This window comes from Emydura macquarii, unplaced genomic scaffold, assembly GCF_026122565.2.
Source record: "Emydura macquarii macquarii isolate MOO-44397 ecotype Brisbane River unplaced genomic scaffold, CSIRO-AGI_Emac_v2 contig_1140, whole genome shotgun sequence".
In the NCBI taxonomy this organism is placed as follows: Eukaryota; Metazoa; Chordata; order Testudines; family Chelidae; genus Emydura; species Emydura macquarii.
The window spans coordinates 1-27,887 of NW_027131277.1; the positions used below are offsets into that span (position 1 = coordinate 1).

At 42.1% G+C, this 27,887-nt stretch overlaps 1 protein-coding gene across 1 annotated transcript; it reads left to right on the top strand.

Moving 5' to 3' along the window:
- Window positions 1-1,488: 1,488 nt before the first annotated feature.
- Window positions 1,489-26,836, top strand: LOC137152026 (butyrophilin subfamily 1 member A1-like; the record flags this gene model as incomplete). The annotated part of the gene is made up of 24 exons (XM_067546492.1): window positions 1,489-1,764; window positions 3,260-3,361; window positions 5,174-5,230; window positions 5,711-5,737; window positions 7,206-7,292; window positions 10,200-10,220; window positions 10,562-10,582; window positions 11,052-11,072; window positions 11,635-11,655; window positions 12,068-12,088; window positions 12,646-12,666; window positions 13,085-13,105; window positions 13,668-13,688; window positions 14,101-14,121; window positions 14,680-14,700; window positions 15,118-15,138; window positions 15,701-15,721; window positions 16,140-16,160; window positions 16,724-16,744; window positions 19,206-19,226; window positions 19,789-19,809; window positions 22,978-22,998; window positions 25,658-25,684; window positions 26,106-26,836. Coding segments are annotated over 24 exons (1,463 nt in total), but the record flags the coding sequence as incomplete, so codon positions are not given.
- Window positions 26,837-27,887: the final 1,051 nt, after the last annotated feature.

Here is a 27,887-nt window from a genome sequence, read left to right on the forward strand (position 1 = left end):
TGTCCCTCTGTGTAATTTATGCAAGTCCCTGTCCCTCACGGTGCCCTCAGGTGCTGAGCGGGAGGCAGGCTCATGGCTGTGCCCCATGGGAACCAGTCACTAGAGCTGCCCAGCTATGCAAGAGGCTGCAAGCTGCGCCATAGCAGCCTCTGTAAACCTAGATGCTCTGGGGTAGAACAGCTCCCAACTGCATCTTACTCTAGACTGTGCCAGTACGGGACAACTAAGCCCTAAATGCACTGGTATGAAACATGGGGCCTGATTCTCAGTCACACCAAGGTCTGCTTATGTGCCACACTGGCAGTATAAAATCATAGAATCATAGATTAGGGTTGGAAGGCTCTTCAGGAGGTATCTAGTCCAACCCCCCGCTCACAGCAGGACCAACCCCAACTAAATCATCCCAGCCAGGGCTTTGTCAAGCTCGGCCTTAAAAACCTCTAAAGATGGAGACTCCACCACTTTCCTAGGTAACCCATTCCAGTGCTTCACCACTCTCCTGGGGAAAAGCCTTTCCTAATATCTGACCTAGACCTCCCCACTGCCACTTGAGACCATTGCTCCTTGTTCTGTCATCTGCAACCATTGAGAACAGCCTAGCTTCATCCTTCATGGAACCCCCTTTCAGGTAGTTGAAGGCAGCTATCAAATCCCTCGCAGGCCACTATCAAATCCCCTGAGACTCCTGTCCCCCCACCCTCACAGGTCTCTGGCTGGTGTAATGACTATACCAGGTCATCCCTCAATATAAGGGCAGATGGGAGTGTCAGACACCTGAGTGGAACACAATGCGTTGTGGATATCCTCAGTTTACCAAGGCCCCTGGGGACCAGCTGCTCTAATTTACACCCAGAGGGCTGAGCAGGGCCTCCCTGGCCCCAGGACACCGAGAGAGTGAAAGTGGCTTAAAGTCCCTTCTCCCCATTTTCTCCCCAAACACAGGGACTAGGGAACTGAGAAACAGGCTCAGCCCTCTAAGAGCCCCGTCTCTGCAGCTTGTCTAGACTAAGGGCTTGTCTGCACTTCAGTGTAGACACACTACAGGCATGGGAGGGGTTCTTCCATCACTGCAGTTAATCCATCGCTCCGAGAGGTAGTAGCCAGGTTGACAGAAGAATTCTTCCATCACTTAGCACAATCTACACTGGTGTTAGATCAGCTTAACTACATCACTCAGGGGTATAGAGCTTTCACACGCCTGAGAGATGTAGCTGGGTCAACGTAACTTTTGAGTGTAGACCTGGCCTGAGTGTTGCCATTGGCATGTGGTGTTTTGGAGGCCAGGCAGCCGTACAAATTGTTATTCATAGCAGAGACACTCCATGATCTGGCATCCCCAGGAGAAGCAGGTGAAGAATTTCTTTGAACTCCAGTAAGAAAAACACAGAAATTGGGACTCAGTCCTGAGTTAAAAATAAATCCACAAAAAAGGGACAAGGCTGTTTCACTGAAGTTAGCCCCTTCCTAATCTCTCTTATATCGTTTTAGCTGTTGCCTCAGTGGCCATCGATGCGGTAGGTCCCGAGGACCAGGGAATCAAACTAGCCTGCAGATCAACAGGGTGGTTCCCCAAACCTGAACTCCACTGGGCAACAAAGAATGGGCAGGATCTGCAGCCTGTGACCCAAATGGAGCAAGATCGTGAACTTCTGTTCAATGTTCTGAGCCACGTCACAGTGCGGGGAAAGGAAACTGGGGAAATCAGCTGCGTAATCCGGAACAGCCTGCTGAAAACAGAGCAGAAATCTGTCATTCTCCTCTCAGGTGAGTAATATGCATCATACTTTAACCCTGAAGCCTCTTCTCTGTCCAGAGACACGTCCCATCAGGCTCTAGTGTCCGTCTTATTTATATAGGAACGTGGCAGAACGCAGTTTTCCACCTAACTCAAAACGATGCTGTCCCAATACTATTAGAAGGAACCCATTGTGTTAGGTATTGTACAAATAATTAACTAGACAGTTGCTGCCCCAGAGAGCTCACAGGGTAGGATTAGGGCAAGAAGAAACATGGGAAATGCTGAGCTGGGAAGAACAGGAAACTGGAAAAGAAGCATGTTTTGCATGCAGCGTGGCCTAATGAACAAAGCACTGACCTGGGATTCAGGAGACTTGGGGTCTGTTCCCAGCTCTGCTACTGGCCTGCTGGGTGACCTTGGACAAGTTACTTCCCTTTCTGTGCCTCAGTTTCCCTATTTGTAAAATGCAGATAATGATGCTTACCTCCTTTGAGATCCACCAATAAAATACACTATGTAAGAGCTAGAGATGATTATTACGAATAATCTCAGCTCAGCTCACCACCTGTCTCACCGTTCTGGTGACTTATTAGAATTTGGATAAATTAACCTGCCATTTAGCAGCAATAAGAGTTCACCTTCTAATTTTTATTCTTACAAGGCCTCTATCTCTAAATCTGACTCCCACTCACTTGTGTGCGCTAACCAGCAATGGAGACTGGACAGCTTCAGACTCAAACTGGTGTGAACTAGCACCCAGGCAAACGTTAAGAATTGCTATATTGAGGTACAATTCCCCCAGTGCAGACGGGCAGAAAAAGGCCTATGAACCATGTCAGTGCTACATAAATACAAGAAGCCTTGAGCTAGCCACCTCCCCTGGGGTGAAAGTTACCTCTGAAGAATGTGCAGTGATCTTCATTGATCACACAGGGCAGTGGTTGTAACTGATTTTCTTGATCTTGGTATGGGATATCTAGAATCAGTGGGCCAAAACCTCAGATGGTGTAAATGGGAGTAATTCTACTGACTTCAGTAAAGCTATACTCATTACACTAGCTGAGGATCTGGCCCATTGACTCCAATGGAGCGGGACCAATTTACACCAGCTGGGAATCTGGTCCAGTGTCTTTATCATTGTCCACAATTGGTAAGGACCCAGGACTAGATTATCATGCCCTCGCTGACACTGAATAGTACATTAATCTGAAGTTAGTCGCATTGGTTACAATTCACTGCCAGTAAGAGCGTCATAATCTGGTCTACAGAAAACAGGCAGTATAAGAGCAGGAGTGAATATGATATAACCAATTTGACAGCTTTCCTGCTCAAGGTCCAGATTATCAGATGGTGTAAATCAATGGGAATTTACGCCAATTGCGGATCTATCTGATATTATGAACTGCAAAATCACTCAACTCCTGTATTTCACATATCCCTGGAGCTTGACTCATTGTTCCTAAATATGGAGAAGAGATAGTATGTTTCCAAGGTGACATTTTTCATTTCTTGTTTTCAAAGGTGATATTTGCCCTCGTGTTTCTCCGTGGCTTGCTGCATTCTGGGTGTTATTTTCTTTAAACCTTCTTGCGATTGGTGCCTGTGCAATTTTGAGATATAAAGGTAAGCGTGTTATCTGCATGTTTAAAGTCCTTTCACAAAGGGAGAAATAATCATCATAACATCAAACTAAAGTGAACTACAATGTTTATTGGTGCTCAAAAAGACTTCAGGATTGTGTTTTATTGTTTGTTCATCTCTAATTAACATCTAATACCAGAAAAAGATATTTTAAAAGTTGTCTGTTCTGGTATTCTGAATAGGAATAGGGCGGTTATTTTACCTCTGTATTTGGCACTGTTGTGACTGCTGTTGGAATACTGTGTCCAGTTCTGGTGCTCTCAATTCAGGAAGGATGTTAATAAACTGGAGACAATGTGAGAAGTGCCATGAGAATGATTAAAGGACTAGAAAATATTCCATAGACTGTGCTCCTGGAGTCTCTCAATCTGTTTAGTTTACCAAAGAGAAGGTTAAAGAATGACATGAACACACACTCTATAACCTACATGGGGAATAAATAGTTAATAATGGGCTCTTCAAGCTAGCAGAGAAAGGTATAACAAAATTAAACAGCTGGATGTTTAAGCTACACAAATTCAGACTAGAAATACAGCATATATTTTTTAACAGTGAGGATGATTAGCCATTAGAACAATTTACCAGGAGTTGCAGTAGATTCTCCATCACTGGAAACTTTTAAATCAAGATTGGGTCTTTTTCTTAAAGATCTGTTCCAGTTCAAACAGGATTTTTTTCAAGGCAGTTCTAAGGCCAGTGTTATACAGGAGGTCAGACTGGAGGATTTAGCATTCCTTTCTTCTTTATAATCTATGAACCTATGAATTTCATACAGAAATAAAATGAAGGAGTAGCAGCACAATCTTGAGGGCTGATCTTGGAAAAAACTATTGTGCATAATGCTTATTGCCATGGGTACTCCAACTGACTTCACTGGACATTAACGAGATTACTCAGAGTAATATGGACTACACTTGGAAATGCAGCTTTTCAGATTTTTTTTAATTTAATTATTTTCATCAAAACGTGGTCCTTTTTAAAGGATTATTTTAACAAAAACATTTCAGTTTTTTCAGAATGTTCCAGTTAGTTTTCAGCCGACTTTAAATCATGAAAGCCAGCCTGTTGTTTATTTTTCAAAATCTTTTTTCTATTTTTATTGACTATTTGTTTTTGTATTACTGATTTTGACTGGTCACCATGACACACAGTACATTTTTTTCAATATCTAAAAATATCATTTAAAAATATTTCTGCATCTAAAATCAAAACAATTTTGCTTTAAAATATTTTGACAGGAAATTTGGAAAATAAAACAATGCACTCTGATAAAACACAGAAGAATTGAAAATGTTTTCAGATTTGCCAGAATGTTGGCAGTATTTTGTTTTGTTTTTCAACCATCTCTAGTTGTTTGCAAGATCAGGTCTATGTACATTTGAAAATAGAGGAAATATTATTCTAATACAAATTCCACAATTTATGGGCATGAAAAATATCAGAAGAAAAGAGGCTGCTAAGAAGCAATTTGACATCAATTCAAAATATTTCTATGCATATTGAAATGTTCAGTATCATTAGAGTATATATCATTGAGACCTGTCAACAAAAATCTCAAACTTTCATGAAGCATTTGATGTGTCTTGTCCCCACCCTTCTCTTAACTCTTCAGCTTTCTCTGCTTTTATATTCTTCCTTCTCCCAACCATGCATAGTGTGACAAATGTACACTGCATTTATCATATTTTCTACTTGAATGACTCAAGTACTTTGGTAAACATCTGTTTATTAGATCTCTCTGGCACCCTGACAATTTACTTAATCCACCAAAATCTTTGATTCTTAATCTTATAGCCAAGCAGAAGGTCTCTAAGAAAAAAACATCAGAAGAAGAGACTTTATCCTTAAAAGGTAATGTATTTCTTTCTCTTAAGTTATCCTTGATAGGTTTATACTCAGTTTTGACATCTCTGTTTTAACTGGAATACATTTTTCTTGCATGATGTTTATATATATAACACTTGATCTTCTACCATAATTTAAAGCATGCAATAAAGTTATTAAAAATGACAATTTAATTTTAATATCAATTTTGCTTATAAATTGAATCAAATTTCTATTTCTTCCTGGGCAATCTGTTTCCATTGTTGCTTACATGTTATAAGGTAAGGCCTGTGCATCCTGACAGCTTCCTTTAAATGTCTTATGGCATCAAATAAATGTCACTAAAGCCAAACAACCGTGTTTCAGTCATTGCACTGATCTCAGGGTGCATGTGTAAAAATAAGCTTATCTCACACTCCAAGAACATTCTGTGAGGTGTTTTGCATCAACTGTGTATTACAATTCATTACATTGCTGTGTAGTAATGTGTCATTCTCTCCAATGCAGAGACTGAGTGGAAGGCCTTGGAATCAGGTTCAGTAAAAATTACTTTCAGGAGTGAAACTTTCTGATATGGGTTTTCGTACTATGATAAAATAGAAATGGTGAATATCTGGATCACAGATACACTATCACAGACATTGCAACATAGTGCAAGGGGCTGTGGGGTACATACCAGGGGAGCCACGGCTGTAATTCTGGGTCTGCTGTTAACTCCCTATGGGACCTTACACAAGTCACTTACCCTTCCTGCCTCAGCTTCCCCACTTCTAAATAGGAATAAATAATACTCATCTACTTCCAAGGGTGTTGTGAGCATTTGTTTGTAAAGCTAGATGGGTGCAATTCCCTCCTATGCAGACAGCAAGTGCAAGACCTACACAACATGGAAAATAGGACTTAAGCAGAATGTAAGTGACTTACGTGGTGCATATAGGCATCATATCGGCCCTCTACACTGGGTTTATTACACCCTAGATAAGTATCATTAGAGTTAGAAGCCACTTGCCATTTGGAAGAGCAAAGAACAGCACCTGACAGGGGAGAATAAACCTCTAGCTCTGTTCTTTATTATTAATATTATTGTGTTTTAACTGCCGTCTCTTAAAAGCCCCTCCACAGTATCGGAACTTAATTGCAACTTAATCCACTTAATCTTTCCAATCACAGACGATTTCCTTTGGGAAATCAGTACTACAAATACATTGCACTTCAGTGGAGGGAAAAAGGAAATAAACATTCCCTAAGTGAAATAATTAAGCAGTGTTCAAACTTTGAAATGTAAACAGGTCCTGGCCGGATGTACTTTGGAAAAGAGGGCCAGTATGACAATCTAATGGCTAGGTGTGTGATAATTTTTATCAATTGCTGTTTGTGGAGATGCAGTTATATTGCCAAAAAAAAGTACTTTTGCCAGTATAACAATTAGAGATGAACACCATGGGAGGAAAAAAGGAACTTTGCAGTGATTCCTCCTCAGTATATTGTGGTTCCTTTTTTACTATTTCTATCAGTCCAAAACATTCAGCAAATGAACAGAAATCCATTTTCCTTTCAGGAAATTCCCTCTGAAATTCCCTCTGCAAGAAATTCCCTCTGAAATCTGTGTCTCAAAGCAGGCCTCAGCCACTTCTCATATTCACCTTTCTGGAAAGCCACACATACATACATACACACACACTCACACATACATAAAGGAGCAATGAAGGGTTTCCTGTTAGAAATATGAAAGAAAAATATTTTTTCTAATAATCTATTTTATTTACCTCACGGGATGTGTTTGAGCTTCAGAAAAAGGTGATGTGTAAGATCTCTAAAGCAGTGGTAATGCTCAGGGTTTCCTTTGTTGCAGTGTCAGGGGAAGTTTTACAGTTGGGAGGTGAGTCTTGTTGGGAATGTTTTACAGTAGGCTTCGCACAGGTGTCAGATTAGAATTTGCCATTAATCTTTTGAACGGGATCAAGATCAGGCACTTTGGGACAGTGAATCTGTGGGCATCGAGCTGACAAATACTTCTGTTTAACGAATGAGAAATGTTCTCTCTTTCTTTCAATTCATATAGGTGGGAAAGAAAAGCATAATGAAACAGGTAAGGTTCTCAGAATCCTATTTGCCCTTCAGCCAGTGTCAAATCTCACTTGGTCATATGGAGAGAAGAGAAAGCAGCAGACCAATGGATATTTCAGATGCAAGTTGAAGACATTTGCCACTGCAGAAGGAGAAGGTGCTTTATGGCAGTCTTGAGCTTTTAACAGAGTGAATACCTCTGGAGCTTTGTCAGTGTCACTAATTTTCAAACTCTTTTGTTGAATTAGGTTGGTAATTGTAGAAAGGTGCACTCATCACACATAGCTTAAACTTCTTTGTGAGCATTAATGTGGACAAATTGGGGAGAGTCCAGGGGAGAACAACAAAACTAATAAAAGGTTTAGAAAATCTGACCTATAAGGAAAAGTCCAAAAATTGGGCACATTGAATCATGAGGAAAGAAGACTGAGGGGGAACCTGATAAAAGTCTTGAAATATGCTAAGGGCTTTTAAAAAGAGGACAAAGATCTATTTTACTCCATGTCCACTGAAGGGAGGGCAAGAAGTAATGGGCTTACTCTGCGTCAAGGGAGATTCAGGTTAGATATAAGGAAAATCTTTCTAACTACAAGGATAGTTAAGTTCTGGAACAGGCTTCCAAGGGAGGTTGTGGAATCCCCAGCATTGGAGGTTTTTTAAGAGCAGGTTGGACAAGCACCTGTCAGGATTGTCTAGGTTTACTTGGTCCAGTCTCAGAACAGAGAGTTCAACTAGATGACCTCTTGATGTCCATTCCAGCCCAACATGTCTATGATTCAATGAGTCGATGATAAAATGTGACAATAGCCTGCCCTGCCATGTGACAGGGTCCAACTTTCAGGAGCATTAAGGCTCGTAGAGATTTGGGGAAACTCCAGTTTATGCACCAATGTGTTGGTTACAGAGAAGGTGTATGAGACTTGACCCCATGTAAGAGGTCTCAGCTCTGAATTGCTGAAGTCCTTAGTTTGCCGCATGCTGGGTCAATCCACTGCCCCCTCACTGAGATACTGTAGATACAACAGCTGCCATTGGCTCCATGGGATGGATAGAGCAGTTAGGGATTGGTGGGTATAACAAACCCCTGGCCATGCTTCAGCTGCCATGAGCACACTCCCTAGTGCAACAGTGAAGGGACAGGAATGGTGTAGCAGACACGATGCTGGCTCTGTGCTATCAGAGGATCCATCTGCAATGGGATGATCCTCCTGTTGCCATCAGGGCTCAGAACAAAGGAGCGCACCACATGGGTGAATCTGGGCCTTCGATGGGAATCTCCAGAATGGACCCGTATAGCAAAAGTCATTGACCTCAGGAACAGTTCTGTTTAAGAGACATAAGAGTGAGGATACCCGGTCTTATTCTTTACTGATATTTTTGTTTCCTTTCACTCCACTGGGAAATGGAGTTGGCCATTACAGAAATCCAAATGGGTGGGGAAAGGGGAGAAGTCTGGTCCAGATTTAGCCGAGTTCTGAACTTTTGAAAATCTACCACTGAGCCTGCAGAATGGGCTATTCTCTTAAGGAGCTATGACCTGTATTTGTGGGCCTAGCTGCCTTTGATATGAATTAATTAGAGTCAGTGATTGACAAGATCTGTGCTATGTCGCGGCATGCAATGTCCTTGAAGCACCCCTTTAGTGTGCCAGAGCCCTAAGGCATTCTTTCACAAGGGCAGACGACATGGCTTCAACACTTCCAAGATAGAGTCTTCAGGCTCCAGCACTCCTATTTCACACCGGGAGTTCTGACCATCAGGTTCAACTAAGACTGATTCTTCTCCAAAGACTTCTACCCTCTTCAGGGATCAATGCACATCAACAAGTATTTGCAGTGATACCTGCAGCCTCTTCAAAACAGAGCAGGGTTTATTACTCAACTGGAACACAACATCAGGAAGTTGTTAGGTTAGCATAGAGAAGCAAAGGTTAAGACATCATCCGGGCTGGTCAAGATAGGGCTCCCTTAAGCCATGCACCAGAAGGAACCATCTTGGTTTCTTATTTCTGTCTCTGTCCCATTGCCTCCCAGTCCCTGATGAGCTCCTGTGTCTCTCCAAAAGTCAGGTCTTACCCTCACCTTCTTTCACCCCTTGGTCCATTTTTCTCCTCTCCAAAGCCATGTTGAGTTCACACATTCTACCTGCCACAGATTCCATTTCTTAGGTGCAAGCTATTGAATCATTGGCGTTCCCCTTCTGTTCTTGGACCATCCATTGATATGGGTCAGTTTCAGTCCGACCTCAATGACCCATTCATGCCACCCCTGATAGTTACATGACGCACATTCTCTGTGTCTCCTGCTCTGCCCCAGGAGCAGTATGTGAAACCTTCTGCACCTGCTCGGTGGCAATCCCAAGTCAAATGAGTCACATCCATGCATATGATTCTAATATGTGTGATGAAAGTTAGGATGGATTTGTGAACAATTTCACTCAAAGAGGGGCAGCTTCTATCTGAAACGAAGAGTCACCAATGTATTCATATCACAGTCCTGAAAATAAATGGCCTGTATTCAGATCATCCACACAAGCCAGGAAGGGCGTTCATGGATACAGTTATTTCTCTTCCTCAAGGTAGCATGCGAAAAGGAGCTGTGTGGATGCAGCGGCAGAGATAGCAACTTGAGTTAGTCACCCAAGTACAATGCCCCCCGACCTCCTGCGTATGTCTTTGGGTAGATAGCCCAAGCCCACACCACTGACCGCTGCCAACACACTGCTATTTATGGGCACAAACACAAGCAGAATTGCTGTGTGTATGTCCACCCAATCTGGGAACCACACTTCCGAGCTGCTGAGCAGACATACCTTGAGTGTCACAAAGGAAGTGGAGCAGGGCAGGGAATCTCTCCAATACTTGGGCTAACAAATTGCATAGAGAAAGACTTGCATTTTTTTTTAAATAAGTTTTATATGTGTTTTTCAGAGAGGCTTGTGGAAGACAACGGTAGGTTTACTGTGAATGTTGAGTTTAGCGTTAATCAGACTCAGCAAAAATTACTTGTCTTTTGTTAAAATCACAGAAGTTCCTTCAACTAACTCAAAATTCAAGCCATTGTTAAGAAGGTGCCTGTAGAAATGGGAGTTTGGGATGTGGGGCTTTATAAATAGAAGGCAGTGGATTTTGAGCTGGCCCTCCAGTTTCATGCACGCCCACGGCCTTTCTTTCGCAAAGTTCCGATATGCAAGATTATGAGTTGTTACTTGATCCGGGAGGGTCTCTTTGAATAACGAAAGGTAAGATGTGTTCCCCCATTTCACACTATAATCACACTCTTCTTATTGTAGATGAATCCAAGAAGGAAAACAGTAAGTTCTCTTTGATGTCCCACTTTTCAGAGAATGTTGAGGAAGAGAATGGTAGGTTCAGTGTGATTTCTGAATTTAATATTAATCTGACTGAGCGCAAATTATTTGTATTAAGTTGGTATCACAGAAATTCCTTCAACAGACTATGGGTTCAAGCCAGTGTTGATAAGGTGTCTGTGATACCAGACGGCTGGGAGATGGGCATTTCTAAGTAGGACTCAGTGGGGTGTGGGCTGGATCTCCAGTTTGGTGCACGCCCAGGGCCTTTGGTTTTTTTTCTTCTGGAATTGAATATTCTGAGCTGTTACTTGATCCGGGTGATGGATCAGATGTGATGTCTTGGGAAGAGGATGAATGGGAAAACTGGTTAGCTGACACCTGGGGATGACAGCGGGAGGGTCTCTTTGAATGACGAAAGGTAAGATGTGTTCACCCCTTTCTAACTGAAAACACACTCTTCTTATTGTAGATGAACTCAAGATGAAAAACCGTAAGTTCTCTTTGATTTCCCTGGTGCAACTACCCTTCAGAGAAATGTTCTGAAATGAAAACTGTTCTTTCTCCATTTCAATGGCTTTCCTCAATCTGAGGAGAATTCACTTCCCACCTCATTATCAATGTGTGGAAGGAAAGCCCACAAAATCCAGTACGGCGATTCATGTAGCCAATTATTTTTCTTCCTTGAATCAGTGCGCTAGGAATAGCAGTGCGGGCACGGTGGCACATGCTGTGGCTTGGCTAGCCAGCCGAATACAGTGCTACCCAACCCCTGAGTAGGTAATTGCGGAAGTAGACCAAGCCTCTGCCAGTGACTGCTGTACCTAACTTCTAAGCTTAGTCACAAACTCAAGCAGAGCTGTTGCACGTACATCCACCCAAATTGGTAAAAACACCTTCCAGTTGCTGTGGAGACATACCCTGCCTGTCACAAAGGAAGCGGAGCAAATCGGGGATGAGGAAATATGTCCCTTCCATTAACTGTGGCTATTGTTTTGCTGATGGATAGACTTGTATCATTTTGAAATATTTGTTTTTTCTTTTACATTTTTCAGAGAAGCTTGAGGAAGAGAATGGTAGGTTTGCTGTGATTTCTGAATGTAGTATTAATCCGACTGAGCGCAAATTATTTGTGTTTAGTTCGTATCACAGAAATTACTTCAATACATTCAGGGTATTGTTGATAAGGCATCTGTGATTATGGCTTTCTGAGAGATGGGCATTTATAGCCAGGAGTCCGTGGGATGTGGGCTGGATGTCTAGTTTGTGCGCACACCCAGGGCCTTTGCTTTGTTAAATTGTGGACTGAAATGTTCTGAATTGTTAGTCGATCTGGTGATTTACTAGAGGTGGTGTGTAGGAAAGGGGATGAATGAGCAAATTGGCAGCTGTGAGGTCTGGGGAGGTCCGCAGAGAGATCTCCTTCGGTGATGTAAGTTAATAGGGCTTCAGCCAATTTCTTATAGAAATCATACCCTTCTTTTGCAGGCCAACTCAAGAATGACAAAGGTAGGTTTTCTGAGATTTCTAAGCTGCTACTATCCTTCAGAAAAATGTTTTAAAACAAAAACAGCTATTTCTCCATCTCACTGGCTTTCCTCAATCCAAGAATATTTCAGTACTCACCTTAATTAAAATATGCTGTCGACAAGCCCACACAAGTCAGTATGGGGATTCATGCATCGAATTATTTTTCTTGCTTGAATCAGTGCACCAAGAATGGTAGTGTGGACACAGTGGCAGATGAGGCTCGGAGTACTCACCAAAGTACAGGGCTGTCCCATCCCGGATTACGTACTTGGGGAGGTAGACCCAGCCTCTGCCAGTGACTGCTGCAACTACACCGCTATTTTGAGTCACCAGCTCAAGGAGAGCTGTAGCATGTACATGCTCCCAAGCAGAGAATAAAATCTCCCAGCTACTGTGGAGACATACCCCGCCTGTCACAAAGGAAGCGGAGCGAGGCAGGGACAGGGAAATATGTCCCTTCCATTAAATTTGACTATCGTTTTGCTGATGGATAGATTTGTACCATTTTAAAAAAAAAATTCTTTTCTATTTTTCAGAGAAGGTTGAGAAAGAGAATGGTAGGTTCGCTGTGATTTCTGAATTTAATATTAATCTGACTGAGCGCAAATTATTTGTATTAAGTTGGTATCACAGAAGTTCCTTCAACAGACTATGGGTTCAAGCCAGTGTTGATAAGGTGTCTGTGATACCAGACGGCTGGGAGATGGGCATTTCTAAGTAGGACTCAGTGGGGTGTGGGCTGGATCTCCAGTTTGGTGCACGCCCAGGACCTTTAGTTTTTTTTCTTCTGGAATTGAATATTCTGAGTTGTTACTTGATCCGGGTGATGGATCAGATGTGATGTCTTGGGAAGAGGATGAATGGGAAAACTGGTTACCTGACACCTAGGGATGACAGCGGGAGGGTCTCTTTGAATGACGAAAAGTAAAATGTGTTCACCCCTTTCTAACTGAAAACACACTCTTCTTATTGTAGATGAACTCAAGATGAAAAACCGTAAGTTCTCTTTGATTTCCCTGGTGCAACTACCCTTCAGAGAAATGTTCTGAAATGAAAACTGTTCTTTCTCCATTTCAATGGCTTTCCTCAATCTGAGGAGAATTCACTTCCCACCTCATTATCAATGTGTGGAAGGAAAGCCCACAAAATCCAGTACGGCGATTCATGTAGCCAATTATTTTTCTTCCTTGAATCAGTGCGCTAGGAATAGCAGTGCGGGCACGGTGGCACATGCTGTGGCTTGGCTAGCCAGCCGAATACAGTGCTACCCAACCCCTGAGTAGGTAATTGCGGAAGTAGACCAAGCCTCTGCCAGTGACTGCTGTACCTAACTTCTAAGCTTAGTCACAAACTCAAGCAGAGCTGTTGCACGTACATCCACCCAAATTGGTAAAAACACCTTCCAGTTGCTGTGGAGACATACCCTGCCTGTCACAAAGGAAGCGGAGCAAATCGGGGATGAGGAAATATGTCCCTTCCATTAACTGTGGCTATTGTTTTGCTGATGGATAGACTTGTATCATTTTGAAATATTTGTTTTTTCTTTTACATTTTTCAGAGAAGCTTGAGGAAGAGAATGGTAGGTTTGCTGTGATTTCTGAATGTAGTATTAATCCGACTGAGCGCAAATTATTTGTGTTTAGTTCGTATCACAGAAATTACTTCAATACATTCAGGGTATTGTTGATAAGGCATCTGTGATTATGGCTTTCTGAGAGATGGGCATTTATAGCCAGGAGTCGGTGGGATGTGGGCTGGATGTCTAGTTTGTGCGCACACCCAGGGCCTTTGCTTTGTTAAATTGTGGACTGAAATGTTCTGAATTGTTAGTCGATCTGGTGATTTACTAGAGGTGGTGTGTAGGAAAGGGGATGAATGAGCAAATTGGCAGCTGTGAGGTCTGGGGAGGTCCGCAGAGAGATCTCCTTCGGTGATGTAAGTTAATAGGGCTTCAGCCAATTTCTTATAGAAATCATACCCTTCTTTTGCAGGCCATCTCAAGAATGACAAAGGTAGGTTTTCTGAGATTTCTAAGCTGCTACTATCCATCAGAAAAATGTTTTAAAACAAAAACAGCTATTTCTCCATCTCACTGGCTTTCCTCAATCCAAGAATATTTCAGTACTCACCTTAATTAAAATATGCTGTCGACAAGCCCACACAAGTCAGTATGGGGATTCATGTATCGAATTATTTTTCTTGCTTGAATCAGTGCACCAAGAATGGCAGTGTGGACACAGTGGCAGATGAGGCTCGGAGTACTCACCAAAGTACAGGGCTGTCCCATCCCGGATTACGTACTTGGGGAGGTAGACCCAGCCTCTGCCAGTGACTGCAGCAACTACACCGCTATTTTGAGTCACCAGCTCAAGGAGAGCTGTAGCATGTACATGCTCCCAAGCAGAGAATAAAATCTCCCAGCTACTGTGGAGACATACCCCGCCTGTCACAAAGGAAGCGGAGAGAGGCAGGGACAGGGAAAAATGTCCCTTCCATTAAATTTGACTATCGTTTTGCTGATGGATAGATTTGTACCATTTTGAAAAAAAAAATTCTTTTCTATTTTTCAGAGAAGGTTGAGAAAGAGAATGGTAGGTTCGCTGTGATTTCTGAATTTAATATTAATCTGACTGAGCGCAAATTATTTGTATTAAGTTGGTATCACAGAAATTCCTTCAACAGACTATGGGTTCAAGCCAGTGTTGATAAGGTGTCTGTGATACCAGACGGCTGGGAGATGGGCATTTCTAAGTAGGACTCAGTGAGGTGTGGGCTGGATCTCCAGTTTGGTGCACACCCAGGGCCTTTGGTTTTTTTCTTCTGGAATTGAATATTCTGAGTTGTTACTTGATCCAGGTGATGGATCAGATGTGATGTCTTAGGAAGAGGATGAATGGGAAAACTGGTTAGCTGACACCTGGGGATGACAGCGGGAGGGTCTCTTTGAATGACGAAAAGTAAGATGTGTTCACCCCTTTCTAACTGAAAACACACTCTTCTTATTGTAGATGAACTCAAGATGAAAAACCGTAAGTTCTCTTTGATTTCCCTGGTGCAACTACCCTTCAGAGAAATGTTCTGAAATTAAAACTGTTCTTTCTCCATTTCAATGGCTTTCCTCAATCTGAGGAGAATTCACTTCCCACCTCATTATCAATGTATGGAAGGAAAGCCCACAAAATCCAGTACGGGGATTCATGTAGCCAATTATTTTTCTTCCTTGAATCAGTGCTCTAGGAATAGCAGTGCGGGCACGGTGGCACATGCTGTGGCTTGGCTAGCCAGCCGAATACAGTGCTACCCAACCCCTGAGTAGGTAATTGCGGAAGTAGACCAAGCCTCTGCCAGTGACTGCTGTACCTAACTTCTAAGCTTAGTCACAAACTCAAGCAGAGCTGTTGCACGTACATCCACCCAAATTGGTAAAAACACCTTCCAGTTGCTGTGGAGACATACCCTGCCTGTCACAAAGGAAGCGGAGCGAATCGGGGATGAGGAAATATGTCCCTTCCATTAACAGTGGCTATTGTTCTGCTGATGGATAGACTTGTATCATTTTGAAATATTTGTTTTTTCTTTTACATTTTTCAGAGAAGCTTGAGGAAGAGAATGGTAGGTTCGCTGTGATTTCTGAATTTAATATTAATCTGACTGAGCGCAAATTATTTGTATTAAGTTGGTATCACAGAAGTTCCTTCAACAGACTGTGGGTTCAAGCCAGTGTTGATAAGGTGTCTGTGATACCAGACGGCTGGGAGATGGGCATTTCTAAGTAGGACTCAGTGGGGTGTGGGCTGGATCTCCAGTTTGGTGCACGCCCAGGGCCTTTGGTTTTTTTTCTTCTGGAATTGAATATTCTGAGCTGTTACTTGATCCGGGTGATGGATCAGATGTGATGTCTTGGGAAGAGGATGAATGGGAAAACTGGTTAGCTGACACCTGGGGATGACAGCGGGAGGGTCTCTTTGAACGACGAAAGGTAAGATGTGTTCACCCCTTTCTAACTGAAATCACATTCTTCTCATTGTAGATGACCCCAAGAAGGAAAACCGTAAGTTCTCTTTGATTTCCCTGGTGCAACTACCCTTCAGAGAAATGTTCTGTAATGAAAACTGTTCTTTCTCCATTTCAATGGCTTTCCTCAATCTGAGGAGAATTCACTTCCCACCTCATTATCAATGTGTGGAGGGAAAGCCCACAAAATCCAGTACGGCGATTCATGTAGCCAATTATTTTTCTTCCTTGAATAAGTGCGCTAGGAATAGCAGTGCGGGCACGGTGGCACATGCTGTGGCTTACCTAGCCATACGAATACAGTGCTTCCCAACCCCTGAGTAGGTAATTGCGGAAGTAGACCAAGCCTCTGCCAGTGACTGCTGTACCTAAACACTAACCTTAATCACAAATTCAAGTAGAGCTGTTGCACGTACATCCACCCAAATTGGTAAAAACACCTTCCAGTTGCTGTGGAGACACACCCTGCCTGTCACAAAGGAAGCGGAGCGAATCGGGGATGAGGAAATATGTCCCTTCTATTAAATATGACTATTGTTTTACTGATGGATAGACTTGTATCATTTTGAAATATTTGTTTTTTTCTTTTACATTTTTCAGAGAAGCTTGAGGAAGAGAATGGTAGGTTCGCTGTGACTTCTGAATTTAATATTAATCTGACTGAGCGCAAATTATTTGTATTAAGTTGGTATCACAGTAGTTCCTTCAACAGACTGTGGGTTCAAGCCAGTGTTGATAAGGTGTCTGTGATACCAGACGGCTGGGAGATGGGCATTTCTAAGTAAGACTCAGTGGGGTGTGGGCTGGATCTCCAGTTTGGTGCACGCCCAGGGCCTTTGGTTTTTTTTCCTCTGGAATTGAATATTCTGAGTTGTTACTTGATCCGGGTGATGGATCAGATGTGATGTCTTGGGAAGAGGATGGATGGGAAAACTGGTTAGCTGACACCTGGGGATGACAGCGGGAGGGTCTCTTTGAACGACGAAAGGTAAGATGTGTTCACCCCTTTCTAACTGAAATCACACTTTTCTTATTGTAGATGAACCCAAGAAGGAAAACCGTAAGTTCTCTTTGATTTCCCTGGTGCAACTACCCTTCAGAGAAATGTTCTGAAATGAAAACTGTTCTTTCTCCATTTCAATGGCTTTCCTCAATCTGAGGAGAATTCACTTCCCACCTCATTATCAATGTGTGGAAGGAAAGCCCACAAAATCCAGTACGGCGATTCATGTAGCCAATTATTTTTCTTCCTTGAATCAGTGCTCTAGGAATAGCAGTGCGGGCACGGTGGCACATGCTGTGGCTTGGCTAGCCAGCCGAATACAGTGCTACCCAACCCCTGAGTAGGTAATTGCGGAAGTAGACCAAGCCTCTGCCAGTGACTGCTGTACCTAACTTCTAAGCTTAGTCACAAACTCAAGCAGAGCTGTTGCACGTACATCCACCCAAATTGGTAAAAACAGCTTCCAGTTGCTGTGGAGACATACCCTGCCTGTCACAAAGGAAGCGGAGCGAATCGGGGATGAGGAAATATGTCCCTTCCATTAACAGTGGCTATTGTTCTGCTGATGGATAGACTTGTATCATTTTGAAATATTTGTTTTTTCTTTTACATTTTTCAGAGAAGCTTGAGGAAGAGAATGGTAGGTTCGCTGTGATTTCTGAATTTAATATTAATCTGACTGAGCGCAAATTATTTGTATTAAGTTGGTATCACAGAAGTTCCTTCAACAGACTGTGGGTTCAAGCCAGTGTTGATAAGGTGTCTGTGATACCAGACGGCTGGGAGATGGGCATTTCTAAGTAGGACTCAGTGGGGTGTGGGCTGGATCTCCAGTTTGGTGCACGCCCAGGGCCTTTGGTTTTTTTCTTCTGGAATTGAATATTCTGAGCTGTTACTTGATCCGGGTGATGGATCAGATGTGATGTCTTGGGAAGAGGATGAATGGGAAAACTGGTTAGCTGACACCTGGGGATGACAGCGGGAGGGTCTCTTTGAACGACGAAAGGTAAGATGTGTTCACCCCTTTCTAACTGAAATCACATTCTTCTCATTGTAGATGACCCCAAGAAGGAAAACCGTAAGTTCTCTTTGATTTCCCTGGTGCAACTACCCTTCAGAGAAATGTTCTGAAATGAAAACTGTTCTTTCTCCATTTCAATGGCTTTCCTCAATCTGAGGAGAATTCACTTCCCACCTCATTATCAATGTGTGGAGGGAAAGCCCACAAAATCCAGTACGGCGATTCATGTAGCCAATTATTTTTCTTCCTTGAATCAGTGCGCTAGGAATAGCAGTGCGGGCACGGTGGCACATGCTGTGGCTTGGCTAGCCAGCCGAATACAGTGCTACCCAACCCCTGAGTAGGTAATTGCGGAAGTAGACCAAGCCTCTGCCAGTGACTGCTGTACCTAACTTCTAAGCTTAGTCACAAACTCAAGTAGAGCTGTTGCACGTACATCCACCCAAATTGGTAAAAACACCTTCCAGTTGCTGTGGAGACATACCCTGCCTGTCACAAAGGAAGCGGAGCGAATCGGGGATGAGGAAATATGTCCCTTCCATTAACAGTGGCTATTGTTCTGCTGATGGATAGACTTGTATCATTTTGAAATATTTGTTTTTTCTTTTACATTTTTCAGAGAAGCTTGAGGAAGAGAATGGTAGGTTCGCTGTGATTTCTGAATTTAATATTAATCTGACTGAGCGCAAATTATTTGTATTAAGTTGGTATCACAGAAGTTCCTTCAACAGACTGTGGGTTCAAGCCAGTGTTGATAAGGTGTCTGTGATACCAGACGGCTGGGAGATGGGCATTTCTAAGTAGGACTCAGTGGGGTGTGGGCTGGATCTCCAGTTTGGTGCACGCCCAAGGCCTTTGGTTTTTTTTCTTCTGGAATTGAATATTCTGAGCTGTTACTTGATCCGGGTGATGGATCAGATGTGATGTCTTGGGAAGAGGATGAATGGGAAAACTGGTTAGCTGACACCTGGGGATGACAGCGGGAGGGTCTCTTTGAACGACGAAAGGTAAGATGTGTTCACCCCTTTCTAACTGAAATCACATTCTTCTCATTGTAGATGACCCCAAGAAGGAAAACCGTAAGTTCTCTTTGATTTCCCTGGTGCAACTACCCTTCAGAGAAATGTTCTGAAATGAAAACTGTTCTTTCTCCATTTCAATGGCTTTCCTCAATCTGAGGAGAATTCACTTCCCACCTCATTATCAATGTGTGGAGGGAAAGCCCACAAAATCCAGTATGGCGATTCATGTAGCCAATTATTTTTCTTCCTTGAATCAGTGCGCTAGGAATAGCAGTGCGGGCACGGTGGCACATGCTGTGGCTTGGCTAGCCAGCCGAATACAGTGCTACCCAACCCCTGAGTAGGTAATTGCGGAAGTAGACCAAGCCTCTGCCCGTGACTGCTGTACCTAACTTCTAAGCTTAGTCACAAACTCAAGCAGAGCTGTTGCACGTACATCCACCCAAATTGGTAAAAACACCTCCTGGCTACAGTAGAGACATACCCTGCCTGTCACAAAGGAAGCGGAGCGAATCGGGGATGAGGAAATATGTCCCTTCCATTAACTGTGGCTATTGTTTTGCTGATGGATAGACTTGTATCATTTTGAAATATTTGTTTTTTCTTTTACATTTTTCAGAGAAGCTTGAGGAAGAGAATGGTAGGTTTGCTGTGATTTCTGAATGTAGTATTAATCCGACTGAGCGCAAATTATTTGTGTTTAGTTCGTATCACAGAAATTACTTCAATACATTCAGGGTATTGTTGATAAGGCATCTGTGATTATGGCTTTCTGAGAGATGGGCATTTATAGCCAGGAGTCGGTGGGATGTAGGCTGGATGTCTAGTTTGTGCGCACACCCAGGGTCTTTGCTTTGTTAAATTGTGGACTGAAATGTTCTGAATTGTTAGTCGATCTGGTGATTTACTAGAGGTGGTGTGTAGGAAAGGGGATGAATGAGCAAATTGGCAGCTGTGAAGTCTGGGGAGGTCCGCAGAGAGATCTCCTTCGGTGATGTAAGTTAATAGGGCTTCAGCCAATTTCTTATAGAAATCATACCCTTCTTTTGCAGGCCAACTCAAGAATGACAAAGGTAAGTTTTCTGAGATTTCTAAGAAGCTACTATCCTTCAGAAAAATGTTTTGAAACGAAAACAGCTCTTTCTCCATTTCAATGGCTTTCCTAAATATAAGGTGAATTCACTTACCACCTCATTGTCAATGTGTGGGAGAAAAACCCACAAAATCCATCATGGATCAGATAAATGTTCTGAAATGAAAACAGCTATTTCTCCACTTCACTGTCTCTCCTCAATCCAAGGAGAGTTTATTTCCCACCTCACTTTCTATGTGTGGAAGGAAACCCAGTATGGGATTCATGAATCAAATTATTTTTTGGTTGAATCAGTGTGCTAAGAATAGCAATGTGGACACCTTGGCAGATGAGGGGGTTCAGACTAGTCAACCAATTACAGTGCTGTCCAACCCCTGAGTACATCATTGGGGAGGTCGCCCAAGGCTCTGCCAATCACTGCTGCAACTACACTGCTAATTTTAGTCACAAAGTCAAGCAGAGATGTTGCATGTACATCCAATTTAGCTGGGAATAACATCTCCCAGCTGCTGCGGAGACATACCCTGAATGTCACAACAGAAGTGGAGTGAAGGGAGGATAGGGAAAACTGTCCCTTTCATTAAATTTGGCTTGTGTTTTGCTAATGGTTGTATCATTTTGAATTACTCTTTTTTGTAACTTTTTCAGAGAAGCTTGCAGAAGAGAATTGTTGGTTCTCTGTGATTTCTGAATTTAATTTTAATCTAATTGAGAGCAAATTATTCATATTTGGTTGTTGTCACAATAGCTCTTTCAGGAATCCATCAGGGTCTAAGCCATTGTTGATAAGGTGTCTGTGCTAATGGGTGGATGGGAGATGGGCATTTATAGACAGGAGTCAGTGGGGTGTTGCCTGGATCTCCAGTTCTGGAGATGCAGTGAGATGCAGCTATTTGTAAGATGTTGAATCATTGGGGTTTCCATTGTATTCCCAGATCCTCCATTGATATAGGTCAGTTTCAGCCAGTCCTCAGTGACCCATTCATGCCACCCCTGACGGTTCATGATACACATGCCCTATGTCTCCTACTCTGCCCCAGGAGCAGCATGTTAACCCTTCTGCACCCACTGGGGGAATCCCAAATTAAATGAGTCACTCCGATGCATATCAGTCATGAAAATATTACAGACAATTCCCACATTCGTCACATCTACTCAGCAGAAGGGCTCCAGATTAATTTAGGATGTGACAAGAGATCCTCTTCCTTCATCTTCTCCCCCCTATGGCCCCAATCCTGCAATGGGATTTATGTTGTCGACCTTCATGCCTGGGCAGAGTTCCCCGTAAGTCATTTGGACTCTGGAAGGTTACAGGTTTCACTCACCTAGAAACAACTGCAGAGTAAGGATTAGAAATAGCTTCCCTGTGTATCTAGAGATAAACCATGCACAGGCCTGTTTCATACCTCTCTCTCTTAATGGGCTTCTCAATCCAGCAGAGGAAGGTATAACATGACCCAATGGCAACAAGCAAAAGCTTCACAAAATCAGATTGGAAGTAAGGAGTACATTTTTAATGGTGTGAGTAATTAACTATTGGAAAAACAATTTCCAAGGCTCTCTTGAAATTATTTTTGGGAAAGTTCTCTGGCCTGTCTTCTACCAGGGTTCAGACAATACAATCACAATGGTCATTTCTGGCTTTTGAATCTAGGAATCTGTAGTGGTATCCATTTACCATTGGCTTTGATTCTTGCATTTTAAAATTTCTGTAGTTATAATATTTTATAAAATACCAAACTTTATCTTGGTTCTGGATATTACATTATTTCTGCAGTGCAGACAAAACTGAAAGTACAGCATTAAGCACATGGTTTTCTTTTCCTTTTTTCTTTTTCAGAAAGATTCCAGAAAGAAAAAGATTAATTTCCATTGACTTCTGTTGCTTGGAGGATGCCTGGTTGGGTAATATTTGGCGGAGATGTTTTGGGGGAGAAGAACTGTGAATAGAAGAGAGATCTATGACTGTCAGTGTGGCGATGAAAATGAACTGGCAAATGGGTGCAATAGGTCATGAGAGCAGTTTCCATTGGCAGACAAGGAGTCTGTAGTTTCTAGTGCTGGGAGAAGGCATGGGATTTCCTCTTTAGGGGGTGAGGTTTTTCCCAAGGTCTGTCATGGCTGAGAGATGAGTCTGGTTGGGTACTTGGCATTGGGACAGCAGTTGGGAGTGTGTAACAGTGGAATATGTGGGGTGTTTCAAATTAGAAACTCTTCAGGAGTGGATAAAATGTAATGTTTGTGAGTATTTGTTAACCCATTACACACATACAAATGACTGCAATAAGAGATGGCTATCAAACAAGAAAAAAAAAGAAACTCTGAATTGGTTATTCTTCAATACGATTCTGTAAAACAGACTACACTGGTAAAATATATATACAGGGCTGTGAAGGGTTCACTGTTAGAGGAATAACACCAAGAATATTTCTTCCTAATGATCTTTTTCATAGTTCACGGGTTTTGTTTGTACTCCAGAAAAAGGTAATGTTTTGCATTTCTAAAGCAGAGAAAATGCTTAGGACTTCATTTATTGCAGTGCCAGGTTTACTGGGGAGTTTTAAAGTACGAGGATGAGTCTGGTTTCATTCCTGAAGTGGAGTTGGAAAGGGGTGTCAGATTAGGAGCTTTTCAAGGGATGCGTAATATCTGCCAGCTAACCCAACTGAAATTTACAAGGTGTGTGAATTAAGACATTATTTTTTTTCTTTGCAGAGGAAGTCCAAATAGAATTGAGTAAGTGTGCATTGATTCTTCAAATGTAAACGTCAATTCAGTTCCATGCTAGAAAAGGGATAGGAATAAAAAATGAAGTTTTCCCAGTTAGAAAGTGGGAACTGAATGATTTTTGTTGCTGTTATTAGAATATTATTTAGATAATATTTGCTAGAATAGACCGATGAATGCTACAGACCTATTCCTGCTCCCACTGGTGAAAGTCTTCCCTGTGCATTGGGCCATGTCTCACTTAAATCCCACCTATCCCTTCAAAACAGCATATTTGAGTATCTTGTGCTGCGTAGTCCTTGTGCTGGCTCATTGTCCAGGGATGAATTTCACCCCAAACCAGGCTTTACATGCCTTTGAATATAGAGTGAGTTAATCTCTGACAATGTGTCTCCAATTATGTGATTTGGAATTTGCCATTGACTTCCATAATGAGAATAACAGCACATCATTTGAGATAGTGAATGCATGTGGGTGTCCCATACTCAAAATATGAACCATCTATTACCCTTGCTGATTTTTTGCTATATCTGTTAATTGTCTCTTCTACACACAAACACATACACACTTGAGTCAGATTAGAAGCTCTTCAGGACTTGTTAATGTGTAATATTTGTGGGTATTTGTTAACCCACTACACACACACACACGTGGCTGCAATAAATGATGACTATCAAGGCAGAAAAAATAACTTTCAATTGCTTCCTCCTCAGTATAGTTCTATTTATGTATATATATAAATGCAATCTATATATGCAAAATATGTATAAAGAGCTCTGATGGTCTCACTGTTAGAAGTGTGGGAGCAAAAATATTTTTTCCTGTTAATCTTTTAATTTATCTCATGGAATGTGTTTGAGCTGCAGAAACAGGTAGTGTGGTGCATTTCTAAAGCACTGAATATGCTCAGGAATTCATCTACTTCAGTGACAGGTTTTATGGGTGAGTTTTAAAACAGGGAGATGAATCGCATTGCAAATCTTTTGCAACAGAGTTGGTGAGGGGTGTCAGATTAGAAGCTTTTCAGAAGAGGCCTAATATCTGCTAGCTGACCCAACTGAAATTGGCAAGGTGTGTAAATGAAGAAAAAAAAAATTTTTTTGCAGAGGAACTCCAAATAGAACTGAGTAAGTGTATGTTTAGTCCTTGAATTTAAAGGTTACTTCATTTCCATGCTGGGAAATAGATGCAAATAGAAATGAAGTTTTCACAGTTAGAAACATGAGAACTGAAAGATCTTTGTTGTTGTTAGAATGTTATTTTTATAATATTTGCTAGCATAGATAGATCAATGCTACAGACCAATGGGTGAAAGTCTTCCCTATGAAGTGCACTCTCTGTCACTTCAATCTCACATAATGCTTCAAAATTTGGCATATGTGCATATCTTGTGCTGCATAGTCTTAGGACTTGCTGATTGTTCAGGGATGAATTTTACCCCAAAGCAGGGGTAATATATAGGGGGAGTGAGGCCCTGACAATTTCCCCAATGATATCATTTGGAATTTGCCATTGACATCAGTAATGGAAGTACAATCACACCCTTCGAGATAGTGAATGTGAGTAGGTGTCCCACACTCAAAATATGGAGCAGCCCTTGCTGTTAAACAAGGTGCAGGGTTTGATGTACAGAGACCTCAGCTTGCTCAATACCTTGGCAAAGCACCATTTAAAATCCTTTTAACCTTTTCTTAAAACTAAAGAAAAGAAGGAAAAACAGTTAATGCATTTGAAATGTAATCTACTAAAACAGGCTTTCATTTTAACAACATCCCTCGTTCCCCTTAGCTGCAAAGAGTTTTGATGATTTTTGCTATATCTGTTAATTCTCTTTTCTCCACCCCCCTTTGACGTTTGGGGAGGGCAAGTCTGCTTCATTTACTGAGACAAGAATCTGTCTCTCAGCACGTGGAGTGGCTCTGAGTGGCTGCAATGCAAAGGAGGGTAGGTAGCTATTCAGAGCGGGGTTACCCTATAGAAATATCTGAAAACCTATGGAATATGGGGAAATCCCATACACCCGACAAATCAGAGGCCATCTGAAATCCTTCACAGCTGGTAGGTCTGAGTCAATTTGACTTTGAAGGGTGTCACACAGCTGAAATATCAATAAGCACAGGTAACAACATTATGACAAAAACATCTGATTACCTTGGTTATCTTTACACAATGATATTTTTTCTGTCTCATCCGCTCTTCTTCCTCACCATCCATAAACACACTCCCCTCCAGGTTATTTGGGGGGACCAGATCTTTCTCTTGTATCCCCTTCCTATCTCCCTTCCTGCTGTAGCCCATTTTTCTCCCTCTCATAGCAGGGAAGACAGCAGCACCAGACAGAGATAAACCAGCTCCCATATTACCAGCATCACCACATTTTTCCTTCTGATCTGCTGTCTCTGCCTGAGCCTGAGGAGGGAGCGAATGATGGAAAAGATCTGGTGACTCCATAAGAGCCACAAATGGGTTGCAAAAGAGTACAGTAGGCACAGTGTGTGTGTGTGTGTGTACCATTCGTGTGCTTTAATTCCTCTTTTCTGCACAAGTAAATCATTCTGTATTGTGTCTGACATCCTCAGTTATCCTCAACCTGGGACATTTCTGTCGGGAAAATCAGCAGTAAGGCCTCTTTGAATTCAATGTCTCTTGTTTCTCCCTTTGATTTCAGAGTGGAGAAGGACTCACAAGTATGCAGGTAACAGAAAACACATTTCCTCTAGTAATCAGAAACAATATTCATATTTTAAAAAACTAGAAACAGCACACATTGCTATCACCCAGATGAAATCTGAGGCTTTTCTCCATTTCATCTCAGGCCTTTCTCATTCACTTCTTTCAACCAGTGTAACTTATATCAGGATCTGGCATAATATATCTGAGTATCAATAAGATAAACATTTCAGGATCCCTTCCATTTTTGTGTGAAGTTCAGTCAAGTATCACATCTCTGAAATATTTCAGTATAACAAAATTGTCAGACTAGAACAAAACTCGATATCAAAGGGAGCTTTGCCTGAATGAGGACAGCAGGAATTGGCCCTCAAGGCATATCTCCCATTTTCCAATTTATACTGGCCTTTGATAAGGGTTTCTTAAATCCAAATCTCTCTTTGCAGATGACATCACTCTTATTCCAGACACAGCCCATCCCAACCTCTCCATAGATAAGGAAATGAAGAGTTTTTCTCATGAAGCCCAACCTCATAAAGTTCCATCGAATCCGGAGAGGTTCGATTCGACTGTCTGTGTGTTGGGCTCTGAAGGATTCTCCTCTGGAAAGCACTACTGGGAGGTGAATGTTGGGAGGAGCACTGAGTGGGACCTGGGAGTAGCCAGAAAATCCATAGAGAGAAAAGGAAAACTTTCCCTGTCCCCTAAAGAGGGGTTCTGGATTCTGGGTCTGAGTGGGAGAGATTATTGGGCAAAAACAGATCCGTGGACCCGGGTCCTGGTGAAGAAAAAGCCCAAGAAAATTGGAGTTTACCTTAGTTACAAAGACAGGCAGGTGACCTTTTTCAATGTAACTGACGGGTCTCCATTGTTCACATTTAATGATTGTTCATTCTCGGGAGAGGTTTCTCCATTCTTTAAGAATTCCCACAAAGAAACAACAATGAAAATTGTTTCTATAAGAGAAGATGAATGAGCTTAAAGTGCCACTGCCACTCATTGACCCCACTGTATCTTTGAAATCAAATTTCTCACCAATGAATTAGAATTTCATTTGCCTGCATGTCACCTTTGGGGCCATCTCTAACACAGCACTGTTACTCGTTTTATGGCTATGAACCTATGACAATTCAAACTGTAGTTTTTACTCAGTACTTTGTGCTCTGCCATGTTAATTACATGCTTTCAACAATAAACAATTTTGTTCATTATTTCTGACAAACACTGTTATTGGACATGGCTTATTTTCAAGAGAAATCAGCACCCACAATTAGCTTTTCAAGATTTTCAAGAGCTCAGCTGCCATTTAACCAGCATGAAGAGCTTCTTAGAAAATCTGACAGTAACTGTCACGGTGGAAGCTGCTGGTGGATATTAATGGGGAAAAAGAAACCCTTCCAACCCACCACAAGTTCATTTTTATATTAGAGACACAACACCACCAAACTTATAACTAAGTTAGGGCTTTTGACTGGCCTGTGTAGACACATCCCCCCCGCAACCTTCTACACAGCCACACAAGATTTACTGCCATAGTTACCAGGTGCTGCACCTCTGACCTGTTTCTAGTCCCTCTGAGAGCATCCATCTTGAGGCCTCTTGACCTTTCCTCTCTCAGGGTGGAATCTTACGAGCCTTCAGCTCTTAGACAGGGACCTGACTATAGTAACCTGGTGATACCATCCACTTATCAACCTTCAGTCCCATCTCAGATTGGGTACCTGCTTGATCCCTCTTTCAGGAAACTGTGACCAGTGATACTGACTAACAGCCTTTCAAAAATTAAGTATTTTTATTTAGCAGTTGTGTAGTTTATTGAAATGATGTAATATCCCTTTAAATAATCTGAGGACCCTCTGCTGGTGTTCATCACAGTCTATGAACTGGAAGCGGCCAGAAATCAGTCAGAGCAGCAGCATGTATGCACCTAGGCCATGCAGGCTTAGGTATATTTAGTAAACTCGTTTATTTGGAATGGGCTGTGCCTGTGTTGTTTCTTCATGTGGTTTTGGCTTTATGAGGAGCAGAAGACATAATCATAGGATCATAGAATCGTAGAATATTAGAGTTGGAAGGGACCTCAGGAGGTCATCTAATCCAACCCCCTGCTCAAAGCAGCACTAACCTCAGCTATATCATCCCAACCAGGGCTTTGTCAAGCCTCAGCTTAAAAACCTCTAAGGATGGAGATTCCACCATCTCCCTAGGTAACCCATTCCAGTGCTTCA